Raw genomic sequence first — 18,572 nt, forward strand, 5'->3', positions numbered from 1 at the left:
TAAATATATATATATATATATATATATATATATATATATATATATATATATAACTACTTACCAAAAGTGTACAGGGTCATTAAAGACCATAGATATGTGATAGTGTCTGTTTTTTTTTTTTTGTTTTGTTTTTTTGCGCTTTCATATCTAAATAAGTTTACTATCACGGGATATCTATTTATTTGTTTATTACGAGAGGAGTGAGTACTATATTCATACAAATAAACACTAGATCATGTTGATTTTCTTTGCAACAATGAATTATCAACAATGGTGATTTATCAGTATTCCATACAAACCTGTATTTTACATGCTATTTCTTACTCAAGGTAGTGCTGTTTTTTCAGTATTTGACTTGATTTACATTTGACATTGCTATTTGACGAAGAAGCAGTGTGGAAGTAAACTATAGTAAGTGTAACACATGAACAGTATATGACTATTGCCATTTGGGTGTACTACAGAAATTATGTAAGTTGTGCATCTATGTATAATAAAATACATATGGGTAGATTATGTGTTATGTGTAGCTAAATATGTGTTTGACGGCCAGTTACGTCTCATGAAATTTCAGTGTGGAAGTAATGAATCCTGTTCAATATTTGTTGCATCATCTCTTTGATATCTGGAAAATAAACCATCAACATATATCAGAAAATATTCTATTCTATTATTTTCTAATTGTCTTGAAAATGTTTTGAAAATGTGACACTATCTGGGCATTTTGTAGATTCATTTGTGATAGATATACATGCCGGGTCTCTAAAGACCAGAGTATGCAATAATGATTGGCGAATGTATTAAAGAGTTAATTAAGACAACTTGATTTTCCCAGTATGACAACATCAGGGTTTGTAGTGAAGAGTTGAATTTGTTAATATTATAAACAATACTGTGATTTTTAGAAAAATATGCGTGCAAAGGAGTTGAGGGATGTAAACTATTAGTGTAGCTATTGGTTATTTTGGCACTAGTAAACTCTTGCTGTTGCACTGTGATACTATGCTTATTTTACATTGCCATTTTTTTTTTCAAGAAGTCTTGTAATTTTTTGGCCATATCTATTAAATACAATATTTGATGGCCAAAACAACTGATATTTTTTATACCTTTGTGCTTTGTCATGTTTTGTTGACAAATATAGCAAGTAAAAATATTTTAAGGCATGTGCCCATACAGAAACCGACTCTTTAAAATATTATCAATACTAACTTGAGTAAAGTGGGACATCCAACCCTGACCTCCCTTATACCAAAATTGATCGATCAAGTTCCTCACAAATGCAATAAAGCTGTAATATTAGAGAGTCTCAAGACAGCAATGTTATTTAATATATAATTGTTTAATTATATCATCCAAACAACCTTCCATGAATCTCAGTGATTATGGTTGCCTGGTACATTTTGTTGACATTTCTTCCTTAGAGTTCACAAGAATGATTCGCACGCCACTTCTGATAATAGATAATATCTTATTAATGATGTACTGCATAATTTGCCTTTCGTATCCATAATAGAGACACTACATGAGATATATACAGCACGTTCAGATACACATCCAATACACAGACACCTCAAAGGTAGAATGGGGCATATTCTTGTGTTATTGATGAACACCAGCTCCCGCATGGAGATTCACGTTCAACTGGAAGATGCTGATGATATGGTGAGAAACACCACAGTCCTTTATAAGCCTTCAGAATGAGATTGATTCATAAAAAAGAGAGAGAGCAAAACAAAGCATGACAATAATACATCACTCCACTTCCAAGAGACACTCAAAAGGAATATTAAACAGAAACATGTGGTGAGTTCAGTTATGGATATGGATTTTTTGTTTTGTTTTTAGAATGATCATGCTAACAGACATTTTCACATGGTCAGATAAAAAATAAAATAAAATAAGAAATTTAAAAAAAGGATAAGCAGTAAAGCTCTGATTACAGTATATTTTCCTTCCACTGAGCAACACATGCAACTGTATTTTACCCAAACCCATTCCTGCAAAGTGTTACTGAAATGTTATGTTTAGCCAAAAGAGCTTATAACATGAATAGAGCATGTACACTTAACAACACTCAAGCATATGGTCTTTATCATTGGGTCAATGCCTGATTTATTATTTACGGTGCTTGCTAGACAGCACTGAATTGCAGTTCATCTTTGTATTCTTAGTTTCTGAAATTAACTGACCTCAAACCACTTACCGTGCTCATTCAGACTTTGTTTTGTAGATCATTTCAGCCTTAGGTGCTATCTGGTTAAGGTTTTTTTTTTTTTTTTTCAAAGAAATTTAAGATTAAACTTTGAAAATCTTCTATTGACTTGCATTGTTAGAATAGTCGCTGTTCAAAATCATTCAAAACTGTAAATGGTCTGTTCTTTCTTGCATCTATGGGTCGGGGTTTGGCTAGTTGGCATGGTTAGCCCCTGCTGGTAGATGCTGTAACTACACCATTCTGCTGCCAAGCTGCATCTTTCACGATTGATGGCCATTCAGAAGTAGCTGTGTAACCTGATGAAATAAAACTGATCGATGGAGGGCTCTTAATGGACTTATATTTTTCCATCTGCTTCCTTTGACATCACAGCCCTAGTAGGGTTGCCAACTTTTCGCTACAAACTTTTTGAATACGGGATGCTTGAGAATTTTGAGCGCTTCAATACGTACCCCTCAAGCATGTAGCTATCCGACGGGGATCCCTTGAGCATTTTGCCAATTTAATATTGGACTTTTGCTGGGGGTGCTTGAAGTCCCCAATATACTCCATATGTAATCGAAGAACAAATGAATGTGACGTAATTTCGAACAAAATCTGACCAAAGGAAGGCATTTCTGAGTTTGTTTTGGTTGTTCTTAACAGCTTGTCTGGGCGAACTTCTAGGAAAACTTCTTACTGGCTGCTTAAAACCTTACTGCAATTGTTCCACGTTATCTGTAGGTGTGACCTGAAGCTCCTCCTACTTTATGGCCGACAGCTAATTCAGTTTACGTTGTTCAGTCATTTAAGATCAGTCAACATGTACACACCGGCGTACAGAGTTATTAGTGAGCTGGTGCAAATGTACCAACATCTGTACGGTCGTCTGCGTAGAGACATTTTCCAAGGACTTTATGCGATTTCTTTTTTTGTTTAATTAGTCTACAAAAGGAAATTAAATCTACTCATATACTCTGAAGTGCTCATTCACTCATGTGCTATCTGCAGCGAAAGCCATTCACACATCTGCCCAAAGTAAGATATGCCTATTTTCCTTCTTTTGTCTATATTCCACCCATTTACATGCTTTTATACACCCATCTTTGCAGTAGTATCAGTGTCATCGTAAATTACAATAACAGAGTGTAACCAGCGCATATTATGGCCACGTATAGCATGTTAGCACATTAGCGTCATTAATTCAGAATGACAAATTACACATTTTCTACTGCATATATAGTATATTACTTAAAATAATCACCAAGTGGTTAAAAAAGCTTCTTTTACTGATCTCGTGTGAATTTTACTCATAGAATTAGGCATAAAGTAATTGATAACACATTTTAATGTCACATTAGTTAAGGTTTTACATGTAGTCTTGAGCGTCCTCATATTTAAATGTACTTCTAAAGCCTCCAACAGCGGTGTGACCAGTGTCTGAATGTTCGCAAACAGTATACCGTTGCTCGGCTGTTTCGAACTTCTTGTCACCCCTGAACGAAGAAGAACTTCTCCAGAAGTGCAGTATATCGGAGCCTTGTGGGTGCTAAGCACACTCAAACAAAATTAGAGCACCCTCAACTGAATATGTAAGCCTAATAATACTGTATATTGGCAAAACAGATTTCTTTGAATCCCAGTGAACATACACAAAATTTCTGCATCAAAACTAATAAATATTTATGATCTTGTAACTCAGTGTATCCTAATTTCCAAAGGCAGCATTTTGCTTTTATACCTCCAATGTACACCTGGAGTGTTTTGCCGCTAAAAGATGGGACAATAGGCATCCCGGGACGTTGTCATTTCAGCCAAAATACGGGACGTTCCAGCTAATACAGGACAGTTGGCAACCCTAGTTGCTAGTGAAGGGCTTGGGACTGTGCATGTTCTTGTGGTGCCATCAGCCAATCAGTGTTGTCATTTGTCAAATTAAATATAGCATCTACCCTGTCAAAGGTCAATTAACCATCTATGCTCACCTTTACATAAGAGTCAATTGTTGTATTATGTGTTTTCGTGCACAGCTGAATAAAAACAAGACATGCATCTCTGATGCGTTTGATTTACGCAGAACCAAAGCCTAAAACCTAAACACTAGTCTTTTGCTGCCTCGTAAGCACAGATATTTCTATCAGAAAACACACATTTAGCACATTTAACCAAATATTGCATTGCAAACTAAGCTAATGTCAGTGGATTTTACATAGCTTTAACATTCTATGGTATTGTGTTGATATTTCATTATTCATCATCTGGAAGGTTCTTTAGGAATTTTTGCTAAAAAGCTTTATTTTGCTTAATAAATTCTCTAGAAGTGAAATGGAAGCACTTAAAATCAAACCAAAAGTCTAATTTTCTATGCAGCTTGGAGTGTTGGAAAAATGCAGACATAAAGAACATGGAGAGCAGTCACACACTCGGAAACTTGGTTTCAATTACACTTTTGAACAGTCAGTGACACTTAAAATTTACTGCAAATATCTGTCAGTTAGCAGTTTATCCAAAGAGCGGTGACAAGCTAAAAAAATTCCATGAAGAATCATGAAAAATGTCACATTCACACAGGCACATGTACACGATTACACAAAAAATAAACTCAGTATGTGATTAAGGCATTCGACAAAATATTGCAGGTAGCCCCAGTGTTATGTCACGGTCTTTCGAGTTTCCAAGCAGACAGGTTCCATATATCCTGAAGATGAATGCAGCTGAATGGAACTCAAATAATAATCGATAAGCTGGTCATCTCAGAGTATCCAGTGATGTGAATGAAGCAATCCTCTTTGGACACTAAGGGCATATTTGGTTTGGGTATCAGTTTTTCAGTATTTCAGAGAGACACAGGTGAGTATCGAGATCAGTTGTACGGGGATAAATAATTCAGTCAGTTGAAAAGTTGGTATCTTATGGTATGTAGTGTAACAGTTTACTCCTGCAGAGGACTTTGACAACCAAAATGGTCAACCGAAGCCACTCAAAGGTCCAAAACCATACAAAAAAACCGACACATTGCCACCTGCGAATTCTGACACGGGCAAGAGGATGTTGGCATGCTATTTGCTCATGTCATCTGTGTCTTTTGGCAACTAATACTGACAAACCCAGAGGGTCAACACCTCAAGAGTTAGACAATTACTCGAACCCTGCACCTTGGAGGAGATTTTTAAGATGTAAATAGTTTTAGCAGTAGCAGCGGAACCCTTGTTTCTCAGACCCACTCCAGCATGGATCGCTTGCAGTACAGTAAGTTGCGCTGGGTGTCCTTCCTCTTGAAGCGGAACACGGTGTAGAGCAGGACCATCATGCAGAGGGCCAGGACGCAGGGGATGGCAATGGCCACAGCTTTCTCAGCACCACCGCTGTTCTCCAGCTTCAGCACAATGTCAACATCATCATGGTCATACTGCGGTGGTTCCTCTTCCTGTGGGGGACTCCAGTCCCAGTCGGGGTCGGTAGGCAAGCCGTCACAGCCCATGAAATCCCTCAGGATAGACCTGGGGTAGCCTGGTTCCACTCTCAGCCGCTGGTTGTTGAACTTCCAGTATTCTTTGCCCTTGTAGAAGTATGTGAAGCCTTATAGTTGAGAAAGAAAACATGAGATTGAACTCATACAGTGAGCTATGAATACTGCACAATACATTTACTCTAAGAACTTATTCTTAGCTGAAGAATATGAAATTCCACCCAATCACAAAATATTGGAATGTCCACATGTTGGAACATAGGTGGTTAGTGAAATGCCCATTGATTTAGGTCAAAATAAATGAGGATAATTTAAAGTCAAGGGTGAACAATTATGTGAAATAAGCTATGCAAATTTTGTTCTCTGAGATATTTATAAGCACTAAGAACATTTTTATTAACTTCATTAATTCAGAAAAGAGACAAGACACACTCAAAATGTCTGCATCACCAAAACATCACCCTTGGTCCGTGTTTTAAATGCCACCCTGATGCCATATTCAACTAATTTCAGAGTATTCCATTTCTTTATCCCAAATGATTTGAAAATTCAGTCATCATTTACTCATTGCTTTATTATTTAATTTTTATATTCTTTGCTGTGGGACACGAAGGGAGTTTTCAGAATGTCCGAGTTGCAGCTCAATAAATGAAAATCCTCTATTCGTGCACTATATTCCAGGTCTTTTGATGCCATTTAATCGCTTTGTATAAGGAACAGATCTAAATTTAAGTCTTTATTTAATGATCAGTGTTCCCATCCGCTTTAACAGTCAGAATCCGACCCCCACTCTTTTAAAAATTAAAATATTGCAGCCTCAAGATGCATTACAACAGCTTTGATGTCAGCGATGTCAAGTACCATTGGCTCTCGGCTGTCTTGTGACCGAAACCATAATAAACAATTTGTTAAAGACAGTCTGACTTTCTATAGCTTGATATTATTTAAAATTTCACAACTTAGTCCTGCTGTCCACATATGAGGACATCAATTTTTAGGAAAAGTTTTTTTTTGCTTGTTTATTAGGTGCTACTAGTTACAAATCAAAAAGGGAAATGGAATATGCACACAGCAGTAATGCTCGGGTCTCAGGAGGATAAAACACTTGAAGATTGCTGAGCCTATGGCAGAACTGTCTGAACTGAGAAGAGACCATCCATCTGTGAAGTTTTCATGGTGCAGGAAAAATGACCTTATGCTAATGCCTCACTTATAAGACTGCCCTTAAATAGGCGTACCATATTAAAGTGATGGTATCAGATGGTAATACCATGGAAATTTGGTATATGCCTTCATACAGAATGATTACAATATTCATATCCAATATATTTGTATGATATTCCAAGGTCCTTCAAAAAGAAAACAATGGTATTACCATAGTGCCTGTCTGAAAAAAAAAACAAAAAAAAAAGCAGTAGGAGACTTGTGAGAATATCCACAGAGAGGCCAATTATCACACTGAAGGAGCTTCAGAGTTCACCAGCTCCAGGTGAGGACTCACTTTAGAGAGTACTGAGATCAGCAGCTGAGAAACTGCTTCTCTCCTTTCAACATTTTCCCATATCAGAAAATTATATGTCAAAATGTTTCAAGCCAGATTTGAACTCCCATTGTCCACATGAGAAATCATAGCTTAGTGTGTCTCAGCATGAGAGCTAAAGCCAAACGCACACTACACGACTTGCAGTCGGCACCCTGCGACTCGCAGACTTATTTTCTGTTGTGCTGGTGCGCACAGTACACAACTAATCGCAGACTGGGTGTATCAACTACATGACCATTCATCCCCAACTGAGACCATGTGCACACCTGGTATTAAGATGTGTTTTGGGTGATCCAATCACAAATATACGAGCAAGATACATCACCGTTATACCTGATCATCTCTTTTGACCACTTGTGTTAGAAATTTAAGGGGAGAGTCTCTGATTTCATGAGGACATCAGTCATTGCATCTGTGTATTACTGAATGATAATGAAGCAAAAAAAGAATAAAAAAATGGAAAACAAGAAAAAGAAAGTGCTAAAAACCAACGCAACATTTCTCTTAATTATATTCGCATTTAATATAAGCGCAAACATGTTTAGAGCAGAATTCTGAGATTTTTTAGTGGAATACCTGTATTAACTGAGCTTCTTGATGTGCACAATTCTTATATCTGTGTCCCTGAATGTTGATATCAGACACACTGAAGAATTTCGTGAAGTTCTTGTGCATGTACATGTATTCACTTTTTTACATTTTCAAATCAGAATGTTATTTTTTCTTTAAATCCACAAGTAACTGGTAAAGTTCTTGTTTTATTAGGTGGCTCTCCACTGCTGTGGCACTATGAGCCCAATGTCTGAATGTGTTTGAGTGGACAAATCTCAAAACATTTTCACCCAAAACGCATCCTAAAAGTACAATAACGAATTTCATTCACAAACTCACGCACAGTTTATTCATGATAACATGTCAATAAACATGAAAGAAAGGCTCGGATCGTGAAAATAATAAAGACAGCGGTTAGGGAGATGTGGGTGATGTTTTGTTTTATTTTCTAATAATTTTTTTTGTCTGCTGCTTCCCAATACCTGCCGCTCCTCTTGCGCTCTCTTTTTATTTCATTGGGTGTTACTCATTACACACAATACACGACCATTGGTCGTGTGCTCTGAGACCAACTCAAAAACATCAAAGGAGTATAAATAAATAATTATTTTAAAGTTTCAGCATAAATTTCCATGCTGGATTTGTGGTTCAGCAAGAGTATTGATCAAATGTCTGACAACTGTACTGTACATGTGAACATAAAGTTAAGTCTATTGCTTTTATAACTGCATAGTCAGTCTGCACTGTCACAGTCAAACTCAAAGACTTACCATTCGCTTTGTCCACAAAGGCTCCCTGTGGAGAGTCTGGGATGCCTTTCCAGACAGTAATAGGTTTTGGGTAGCCAGGGTCCATGGTTCTCATGTCCTCATTGTACCTCCAGTACCTGTAACAGTGGACAGAGACAGACATTCTCAGAAATTTCAGTTCCCACTTGGTCCCATTGAACACTGTTCTTGGAAGCTGTAAAACTGACCTATCCCCTTTGAAGAAGTAGGTTTTGGCCACATCTTCCCACCAAACAGCTGTCTCGATGCTCTGTGTGGGCATTCCACTGCCAAAAAGAGAAATGTCCTGAGGATATGTGGGCTGCAGAGTTGTATCCTTAAACACCCAGAACCGGTTCCCTTAAGAGAGAAAAAAATTGCCTTTAGTGTTCTCTGAGGACAAAAATTTGAGAATCTTTTAATAGAATAATAAGGTGAAGGTCTAAAGTCTAAAACTGATGAAAAATATAGTCTTTTTAATAGATTTTGAAAGCTGAGCTGATTACACCAATCCTTCAATCCTTCTGCCATTCTCTATATTTAGGCTGTAAGATTGAAAAGTCTGAAGCAAGAAAGTAAAGACCCCGGAACACTTCATATGAAATTGGAGAACGAACAGGTGTGATGTCATTTAGAACAAAATCTGGCCAAAATGAAGGTGTTTTTGAGTTTGTTTCGGTGGTTCTGCACAGCTCGCCAGAGCAAACTTTCACAAAAACGTGGCTGCTAAACACCTTACTGCCATTGGTCCACATCATCAGTAAGTGTGACATGGAGCTCTTCCTACTTTGAGGTCGACAACTAATTCCCGCTCAGTCAGTTAAGATCAGTCAACATGAACACACCGCCGTGCAGAGTTATTAGCAAGATGGTTCAAATTAACATCTGTATGAACGTTCATTTTATGACCGCATATAGCGTGTTAGCACATTAGCGCCATGAATGTAGAATGTAAACATGACAAATTACACATTATCTGCTGCATATGTTACTTTAAATCATTATCGAGTGGTTAAAACAGCTTCTTTTACTGATTAGAATGAGGCATAAAGCCATTGATAACACATTAGTTAAGGTTTTACATGTAGTTGTCATGATTCACTGTTGTTTGCCTTGTGTTTCTCCCCTGTCATCTGTTCCTCCCAGACTACACTTCCCATAATTCCCTGCCCTCATCACTGCCAGCTGTCCTTGATTGTCCTCACCTGTGTTTCATTAACTTATTAGTATTTATTAGTATAATTCCATGATTTCTGTTCAGTCGTTGTCAGTTGTTATGTGTTTTGACCTTCTGTGTATTACCAGTGCCCTTCGTGAATGTTTCCTTTATTCCTGTGTTTTTCCATCGTGGATGTTTCTTTTGTTCCAGTGTTTACCCCGTTATTTTGTACTTTGTTTACTTCACATCATTAAACTCTTTTTAGCCACACTTAGATCCAGCTCTCGTTACTTCCTTTCTAACGTTACAACAAACTTTACAGAACAACTGACCACAAAATGGATCTAGCGGCATACTTCACTGAACTAAGCCAGGCAGACTTGTCTATAAGGGAGTTTTCCTACTTTTTTCCACTGTTGCTGTACACACTGGATTTGATGATGCCACTCTCAAATCCATTTACAGGATTGGACTCACTACATGCCAGTGGAGGGAATTGCCAGACTCCGGAGATTACACGTTGGAGGAATATGTGAGGCTAATACTCGACACACTCACTACAGAGGATCCTCCTCTCTCAATCCCGGTTCCAGCTTCCGAGTCAACCACTTCTGAGTCTGCTCCACGCCATGTCACAGTAAAATCTGAGTCCGCTCCACACCATGTCACATCCACGTCTGAGTCTGCACCATGCCATGTCACAGCCACGTCTGAGTCTGCTCCACGCCATTTCACAGCCACGTCTGAGTCTGCTCCACGCCATGTCACAACCACGTCTGAGTCCGCTCCACGCCATGTCACATCCACGTCTGAGTCTGCACCACGCCATGTCACAGCCACGTCTGAGTCTGCTCCACGCCATGTCACAGCCACGTCTGAGTCTGCTCCATGCCATGTCACAGCCACGTCTGAGTCTGCTCCACGCCATGTCACAGCCACATCTGAGTCTGCTCCACGCCATTTCACAGCCACGTCTGAGTCTGCTCCATGCCATGTCACAGCCACGTCTGAGTCTGCTCCACGCCATGTCACAGCCACATCTGAGTCTGCTCCACGCCATTTCACAGCCACGTCTGAGTCTGCTCCACGCCATGTCACAACCACGTCTGAGTCTTTTTCATGCCACATCACAGTAAAATCTTTGTCCGCTCCATGCCATGTCACATCCATGTCTGAGACAGCTCCAAGCCATGTCACAGTCCAGCCTTCTGCGACTCATTGCTCCAAGCATTCCGCGGCCCCTGTCTCGAAGCCTTTATGGCCCTTATCTCCAAGTTGAATTATTCACCACTGATATCGGAGCATAGGGCCATGAAGACCCTTACCCACAAATTGTCAGTGCCCTTGCCTGCCATGGCCAACGTGCCAATGCCCATGCCTGCCACGTCCAACGAGTCAACGCCCACACCTGCCACGGCCAACGAGCTGGAAGTTGCATCCATTTCAGAGCCAGCGTTGCCAGCCTCGTCCGTCCCAGAGCCTGCGTTGCCAGCCTCGTCATCCCAGAGCCTGCGTTGCCAGCCTTGTCCATCCCAGAGCCAGCATTGCCAGCCTTGTCCGTCCCAGAGCCAGCATTACCTACGTCGGCCTCCCGGAGGAGGAGGAGGAGGAGAAAGTCTCTGCCCATGTTCATGACCACAGAGGTCATCTCTGAGTCTCTGCCCATGTACACGACCACGGAGTTCGTTTCCAAGTCTCTGCCCGTGTACATGACCACAGAGGTCATTTCCAAGTTTCTGTCTACACCCACGACCACAGAGGTCGTTCCCGAGTCTCAGTCCATGCCCACGACCACAGAGGTCGCTCCCAAGACTCTGTCTATGCTCACGACCACAGAGGTCAATTCCCAGTCATCCTGGACTCGTAGACTCGAGCTGGCCATGGCTCTGCTTTCTACAGTTTCACCCTTCGAGCCTGCCATGGCTCTGCCTTCTACGGCTTTGCCCCTCAAACCTGTCATGGTTCCACCTTCTACAGCTTCACCCCTCGAGCCTGCCATAGCTCTGCCTTCTATGGCTCCGCCCCTCGAGCCTCCCATGGCTCCGCCTTCCACGGCTTCACCCTTTGAGCCTGCCACGGCTCCGCCTTCTACGGCTTCGCCCCTCGAGCCTGCCACGGCTCCGCCTTCTTCAGCTTTGCCCCTCGAGCCTCTCATGGCTGTGCCTTCCATGGCTCCACCCCTCGAGTGTCCCATGGCTCCGCCTTCCACGGCTTCACCCCTCAAGCCTGCACGGCTTTGCCCCTCGAGCCTCCCATGGCTCCACCTACCATGGCTTCGCCCCTCGAGCCTCCCACGTCTCTGCCTGCCACGGCTTCGCCCCCTGAGCCTACTACAGCTTCACCTTCCACGGCTCCACAATCGCAGTCTTCCATGGCTCCAGTCTCTAGTCTGTGGCTGCCTCCCAGGCCTCCTGACCCTATCTCGACCCTGTGGTCACCACATAGGCCTCCTGATCCTGTTTCATCCCTGTGGCCGCCAACCAGGCCTCCTGATCCAGTCCCTACCCTGAGGTGGTCTTCTGGGTCTCCTGGTCATCCACCTGATCTGCTCTGGTATCCTTGGTCTCCTGGCCGTCCGCCTGATGTACTCTGGTCTACTGGGTCTTCTGGTCATCCACCTGCTCTGGTCTTCTGGGTCTCCTGACCGTTCACCTGATCTGCTCTGGTCTTCTGGGTCTCCTGACCATCCGCCTGATCTGCTCTGGTCTCCTTGGTCTCCTGGCCGTCCACCTGATCTGCTCTGGTCTCCTTGGTCTCTCAGCCATCCACCTGATCTGCTCTGGTCTCCCTGGTCTCATGGCTGCCCACCTGATCTGCACTGATCTCTAGGTCTCTCGGCCTTCCACCTGATCTGCTCTGGTCTCCCTGGTCTCCGGCTCCATCTTGGCCCTGCCTCCCTGTCCAGCCTTCCTTGGGCTTCAGGAGCTGCCCATTGGGAGGGGGGGTTCTGTCATGATTCACTGTTGTTTGCCTTGTGTTTCTCCCCTGTCATCTGTTCCTCCTGGACTACACTTCCCATAATTCCCTGCCCTCATCACTGCCAGCTGTCCTTGATTGTCCTCACCTGTGTTTCATTAACTTATTAGTCTTTGTGTATACAATGCCATGATTTCTGTTCAGTCGTTGTCAGTTGTTATGTGTTTTGACCTTCTGTGTATTACCAGTGCCCTTCATGAATGTTTCCTTTGTTCCTGTGTTTTTCCATCGTGGATGTTTCTTTGGTTCCTGTGTTTACCCCGTTATTTTGTACTTTGTTTACTTCACTTCATTAAACTCTTTTTAGCCGCACTTAGATCCTGCTCTTATTACTTCCTTTCTAATGTTACGACAAATGTTACAGTAGTCTTGTGCATCCTCATATTTAAATACTCCTCTAAATGTCTCCCACAGCGGTGTGGCCAGTGTCTGAATGTTCTCAAACAGTATACCGTTGCTCAGCTGTTTTTGAACTTTGTTTTGGCTATGAACGAATTACAAAGAAATACTCTCTGTGAGTGTACCGGGGCCTTTAGGAGGAAAAGTTCTTACCTTTGAAGAAGACAAACTTCCCCTCACTATTTTCATAGACTGCATCAATCTTAGGTGGCAGACCTCTCCAGAAGTAGCTGATTTGCATTGGGTATCCAGGCACCACAGAATTATCACGCACCCTCCAGAACCACTGATCCTAATGAAAAAACACACAATTTTAAACTTTTACACTATCCGTCAAAAGTTTGGACATTTTTGTTCTTAAAAGAAATTGATGCTTCTTAGATACCTGGGATGCAAACACACCATATTAAACATTAGTAACGCTGCAAATTATTATTACTGTTTGAAATAACTCTTTTATATTTGTTATTTATTTAACATTTAAATTTTTACCTGTGATGTCAAAGCTGCATTTTAAGCATTTTAAGTCTTTTCTCCAGTCTACTAAGACAATAATATATGTCATGTAATCCTTAAGAAATTATTCTATTGTGCTAACACTGTTCTCAGGAAACATTTCTTTTTGTTAGAACAGCTGAAAACATATGTGCCTCTTTGCAATACAGTGTCTTTTTTCAGTTGTTGAAGTATCGAGTCAACTTGCATTTCTTGCAAGTCACTTTACCCTTGCAAGTCAAATTTAGTTTTTAAAATGGTCAGAAAGAAACAAATATCTCTAGAAATTCGAGAGAGTTCTTGGACGAACAAAAAGTAAATACAGCATTTATTTAAACAGAAATGATCATTTTTAACATTATAAATGTCTTTACTGTAATTCTTGATCAATTTAAAGCATACCCTGTGAATAAAATTATATTTCTCTTTCAACAACAACAATTTCATAGTGTTTCCAAACTTTTTAAGGGTGCTGTAAATATAATCTTAACAATAAAAACATTTGCTTCACTAATGTTTATTTATTAGATCTGTCAATTTAGTGTGTTAATTTAGTGTGATTAATAATAATAAAAAAATAACACACTACACTTCCCGCTCCATTCACTTCCATTAAAATGCATCTTAACATGGGAGGCAGGAGGCGCAAGCTCATGTGAAGAAATTGGTCATTCTGCAGCAGATGAAAGTTTAAGTTCTAACCTGTGAATTCAGATGACGAGAAGATGTGTGACCAAAAGAAGATCACATCATCACACACAAACCTCTTGGCTCAACACAAAGAATACATATTTTAAACCTGCATGTTTTTATTGCAGCAGGAAAGCGAGGTATATTTTAACATTTTTAATATAATATTATTTGGTATTTGTGAATTAATATTTATTAAAACAAGAAGCCCTCGCACGTGATCTCACATCCTGTTCGTTATGGTGAAAAAAGTCCAAAAGTCTAGTGTGACCGCCCCTAAATAAGGAATATTCTTGCTATCTAAGCCATTTTAGCTTGAAGTACCAACTTTATGTTTAATGCGTCCACTATATTTTGACACAACATCTTAAACATAGGGCATCCATGATGCAATGGCAAAAGATGTCCTCTGCTTGTGTACTTGCAGATGAAATACAAGAACATGTCCTCAAGTCTACCTTGGACAGAATGACAAAGTTGATTGCAAAATGGATTGCTGTGGACTGTAGGCTTGTGATAAGCTTATGTTAAATGATATAAAACATACTGTACTGTATATCTTAAGCCACTTTTTTGTGATGTCTGTTGATAATGCTTTAGTTGACTTCCACATTTGAGGGCTTTTCTCATTCAGCATATCATGTAATGAATTAGGTTAAAAGTTTTAAGCGATTGACAGCCCTATTTGTTTTTCATACCTTAAAGACAAACAGCTCCTGTCGCAGGATTGCCAAAGTGTTGAAGCCTCCATCACAGATGTTGGGTTTGGAGTTGGGGTTGGCTGGTTTTGACTTCTGTGGGGGTCGATGAGGACGACTCTGGCGGTCATGTTTTCGAGGGTCTGATGGATGGTGCAGGCGTGGAGGTGTAGCGGTCGTAAGCAATCTAGTTGGCTGAGGGGTTTTGTCTGGAGGACCTGCAGAAGTTATTAAGAAACTCTCAATGATGTAAGTCTATAGGATTTTTCATCCATTTTACAACTCACCGATTGAAGCTTAGAAAAGGAATACCACACTTCTTCTCAATTAGCCGCACTATTTGATGCATCATTTATGTCTGTAGCACAAACATTATGTGCCGAAGTTTATTACATAAAGTTGGTTTTATTTTTCAATTCAAGTACGAGCAATAGCAATAGTGATGCTTGCCTTAGCAAGATCCACTAAAATAATTGTTCTGTAAACAAAAGTTAAAAGGCAATTTCTGTATTAGTCATGCAGAAACCAGCGGATTATGGTACTGGAGGTTTAAACCCACCATATATTTTCTGGATGCCCTGTAGATCATCATGGGGCAGCTTGAAGGTCTCAGTGTCCATGTACTGATAAAATGGAGCCATTATAGCTGTAGGATCATTTGAATGTTCCAGTCCCAAAGCATGACCAAGCTCATGGACCGCCACAAGGAATAGGTCATTGCCTACAGTGTAAAAAAAAAAAAAAAAAAAAAACAACAGTCAAGAAAATACACATACAGGATTTGCCTTTTTTGTAGTTTTGTTTATATATTTGTTTTGTTATGTGCTGGCATTATAACTCATCTAATAATGTGTCTACATATATATACTGCACATCTGTTTGTGTGTGTGTGTGTGCGCAGTGAGGTATTATCTTGTCAGTAATCTAAGGTCATGGCATTTCAGTGCACCACATGGCCAGAGATATTAACTGGCATTGAAAGGCTAAGGGCACAGAGCACCATCAAGATATGAGTATATGCATCTGACTGTCTAATCTGAGCAGAGATTATAGATATTTACATAGTTGCCCAAGGGAGGCTGATGAGTGTGATACTATATAAACATTCATATGCCCTATATACATGTGTATATATATTATATAAAATCTAAATATACTGTATATTATAAACCTGAATATATAGTTGTAAATAATATTTAGTTAAAAGTTCTGCATAATATTTGTTAATTTGATGATAGTTATCCATTTGAATATATATTTATAAATCCTGAATATATAGTCATTGCATGCTAAGGCTTGAATTCTCAGCATATGCAATGTTACACTGTGCATGCATGTGTAGTGTGTAAGGATGATGCTTTAGAAACAGTAGACCAAAACATATCCAGTGTTGATTTACAGAATATTACACAACAAAATGTAATTATAAATTTCACCCATCCTATGAATGAAAGATTATGTAACATATTCTCCTAAGCAAAGTTTAAAGCACTCGTAAAAATTGTGATTGTAACATTGTTTACTATTTATCAGTAAATTAGTTACTTTACATCATTGCTGTGCTTTGTAATTCCTTCAGTCTTTGCTGTAATAGATTAAAGGGATAGTTCATCCTGAAAATTCTGACATCATGTACTGACCCTCATGTCGTTCAAAACCTGTATGACTTTCTTATGTGCAACACAAGAATATTTTTTTTTGAGAATGTTTACGCTGCACTTTGCCATACAATGTGAGTATACAGTGAAAAAGGACAAAAAATCACAATTATAGTACCATAAAAGTAGTCCACATTAAAGTGCACTACATTTGAAGTCTTCTGAAGCCATACAATAGCTTTGTGTGAGGAACAGACTGAAATTTAAGTCGTTATTTACTGAAAATATTCACCTTCCAATGATTTCTGGCAGAGGGCCATATTATCAGTGAATAACAGCTTAACCTCTTCAACACTGTGGACCTACCAGCAGGTCAAAAAGGGGGCGCTATATTACAAAAAGAGTTTACACTTAAAATGCTCAAGATAACCATTACTTCTGCATTTATGTTACTTAAAATAACAAAATAAGGCCTTAAAAAATACATTTTGCAAATAAGCGCCACTTAGTAGTTATGTGGTAGAAACTTTTAAAAAGTCTTTAAAATAGCATTTAAATAGACAAATCACATATCAAATGAAAGCTCTCATTCTCAATGTGACTGTACAGTTTATTTTGTTGCAGTTATACCACAGTTTTTCAAAAGAATCACAAAGTGAAATAATGTATTTGTAAGACATCAAATAAAAACATCTTTTTTATGCATTGATAACTGCTGCAGTAAGACCCAAATAGCTAAAAACGTTATATCTGCTTTTACCTTAGGCAGTTCTCTAAAAAATGAGCCATTGTTTACTTGTCTGTGATATTGCTTGTGTGAATAATCCAATATTATATCTTAGATGCCCAGAACAAAAAATGTAGTCCCACAGGAAAAGTATGCTAAACAAATCATCAGAAATATATGTTATTGACTATGAATTATAAAATGTTTTACATCATTGCAAAGGGGAGGATCAGCTTTGTAATTACACCTAAATTGAGTTTCTAGTCCACTCAGAGGCCGAGATATTTTATAAAAAAAATGGGGGTGGTGCATGAATTGAAAATTATATTGAATGTCTATGAACAAGCACATCTGAGAGGGCTAAAATTATAGCGGCACCTACATTTTAGATCGCATTTTGTGACGGAAGGTGATAGAGGAAAAAAAAAATTCTAGTACTTGCAGCCATCAAATGGAACAAAATAAGACTATTTGGAGGGAGACGGGGTGAACAGAACTAGAATGGACCCTTTTTACAGACCTTTTATGACATCCACCTGTTGTTACGGCCTTCTTTAACAACAGAAATGTAGCAAACTTTTTTATATCTCCAATTTTAACGTTTACATATTTAGTGTAAATTTATAAAATTGTACTTTGTATTATATTACCCAGGAATACGTTTTTAATAATCAGTTACCATAGTTGCGATGAGGCTTCTAACACAGCTGCTGAGTGAGTGGCAGAAAATTTGGACCATTTCTCTCTTCTTACTGGTGTTATCCAGTGCTGTATATTTTTATCTTCTTTTGCAAAGCTGTGAAAGCATAATCATTGATTTTTTTCTTTTGCTGTTGGAGCAAACGGTTAAGCAAAAATGTTATTTACTCTGGTCCCCCATTCACCACCATTCAAGTTTAGCCAACTATGACAACTTCCGCTTCGCGGCACGCAGACGTGTGAAAAGGGTCCACTGCATGCTTTTCAAAGTTAGGACAACAATATATATATATATATATATATTGTCAGTTAGTCCACAGTATGTGTAAATGGGGAGCTTTGAAATTTAAGTGTAAAAAAAAATTGCTGCCCAAAAATGCTCCAGAGTTGAAGAGGTTAAAGGAATATTTCACCAAAAATGAAAATTCTCCTAAGATGTGTATGTCTTTCTTCAACAGAACACAAACGAAGATTGATTAGAAGAATATCTTAGCTCTGTAGGTCCTTAAAATGCAAGTGAATGGATGCCACATTTTTGAAGCTCCAAAAAGCACATAAAGCCATCATAAGTAATGCATACTGTATGTCTCCAGTGTATAAATT

At 39.3% G+C, this 18,572-nt stretch overlaps 1 protein-coding gene across 2 annotated transcripts in view; it reads right to left on the minus strand.

The window, feature by feature from the left end:
• Positions 1-1,363: 1,363 nt before the first annotated feature.
• Positions 1,364-18,572, minus strand: part of LOC127442012 (matrix metalloproteinase-16-like) — a 46,621-nt gene continuing 29,412 nt past the window's right edge. For both annotated transcript variants that reach the window (XM_051699668.1, XM_051699667.1), the window contains exons 5-10: positions 15,505-15,666; positions 14,946-15,163; positions 13,216-13,354; positions 8,738-8,888; positions 8,532-8,647; positions 1,364-5,776 (exon numbers count right to left, since the gene is read on the minus strand). In XM_051699668.1, the coding sequence (XP_051555628.1) occupies positions 5,412-5,776; positions 8,532-8,647; positions 8,738-8,888; positions 13,216-13,354; positions 14,946-15,163; positions 15,505-15,666 (1,151 nt within the window). In that variant the 3' untranslated portion in view covers positions 1,364-5,411. The remainder of the gene's footprint in view (positions 5,777-8,531; positions 8,648-8,737; positions 8,889-13,215; positions 13,355-14,945; positions 15,164-15,504; positions 15,667-18,572) is intronic.

This window comes from Myxocyprinus asiaticus, chromosome 6 (assembly GCF_019703515.2).
Source record: "Myxocyprinus asiaticus isolate MX2 ecotype Aquarium Trade chromosome 6, UBuf_Myxa_2, whole genome shotgun sequence".
Taxonomy (NCBI): domain Eukaryota; kingdom Metazoa; phylum Chordata; class Actinopteri; order Cypriniformes; family Catostomidae; genus Myxocyprinus; species Myxocyprinus asiaticus.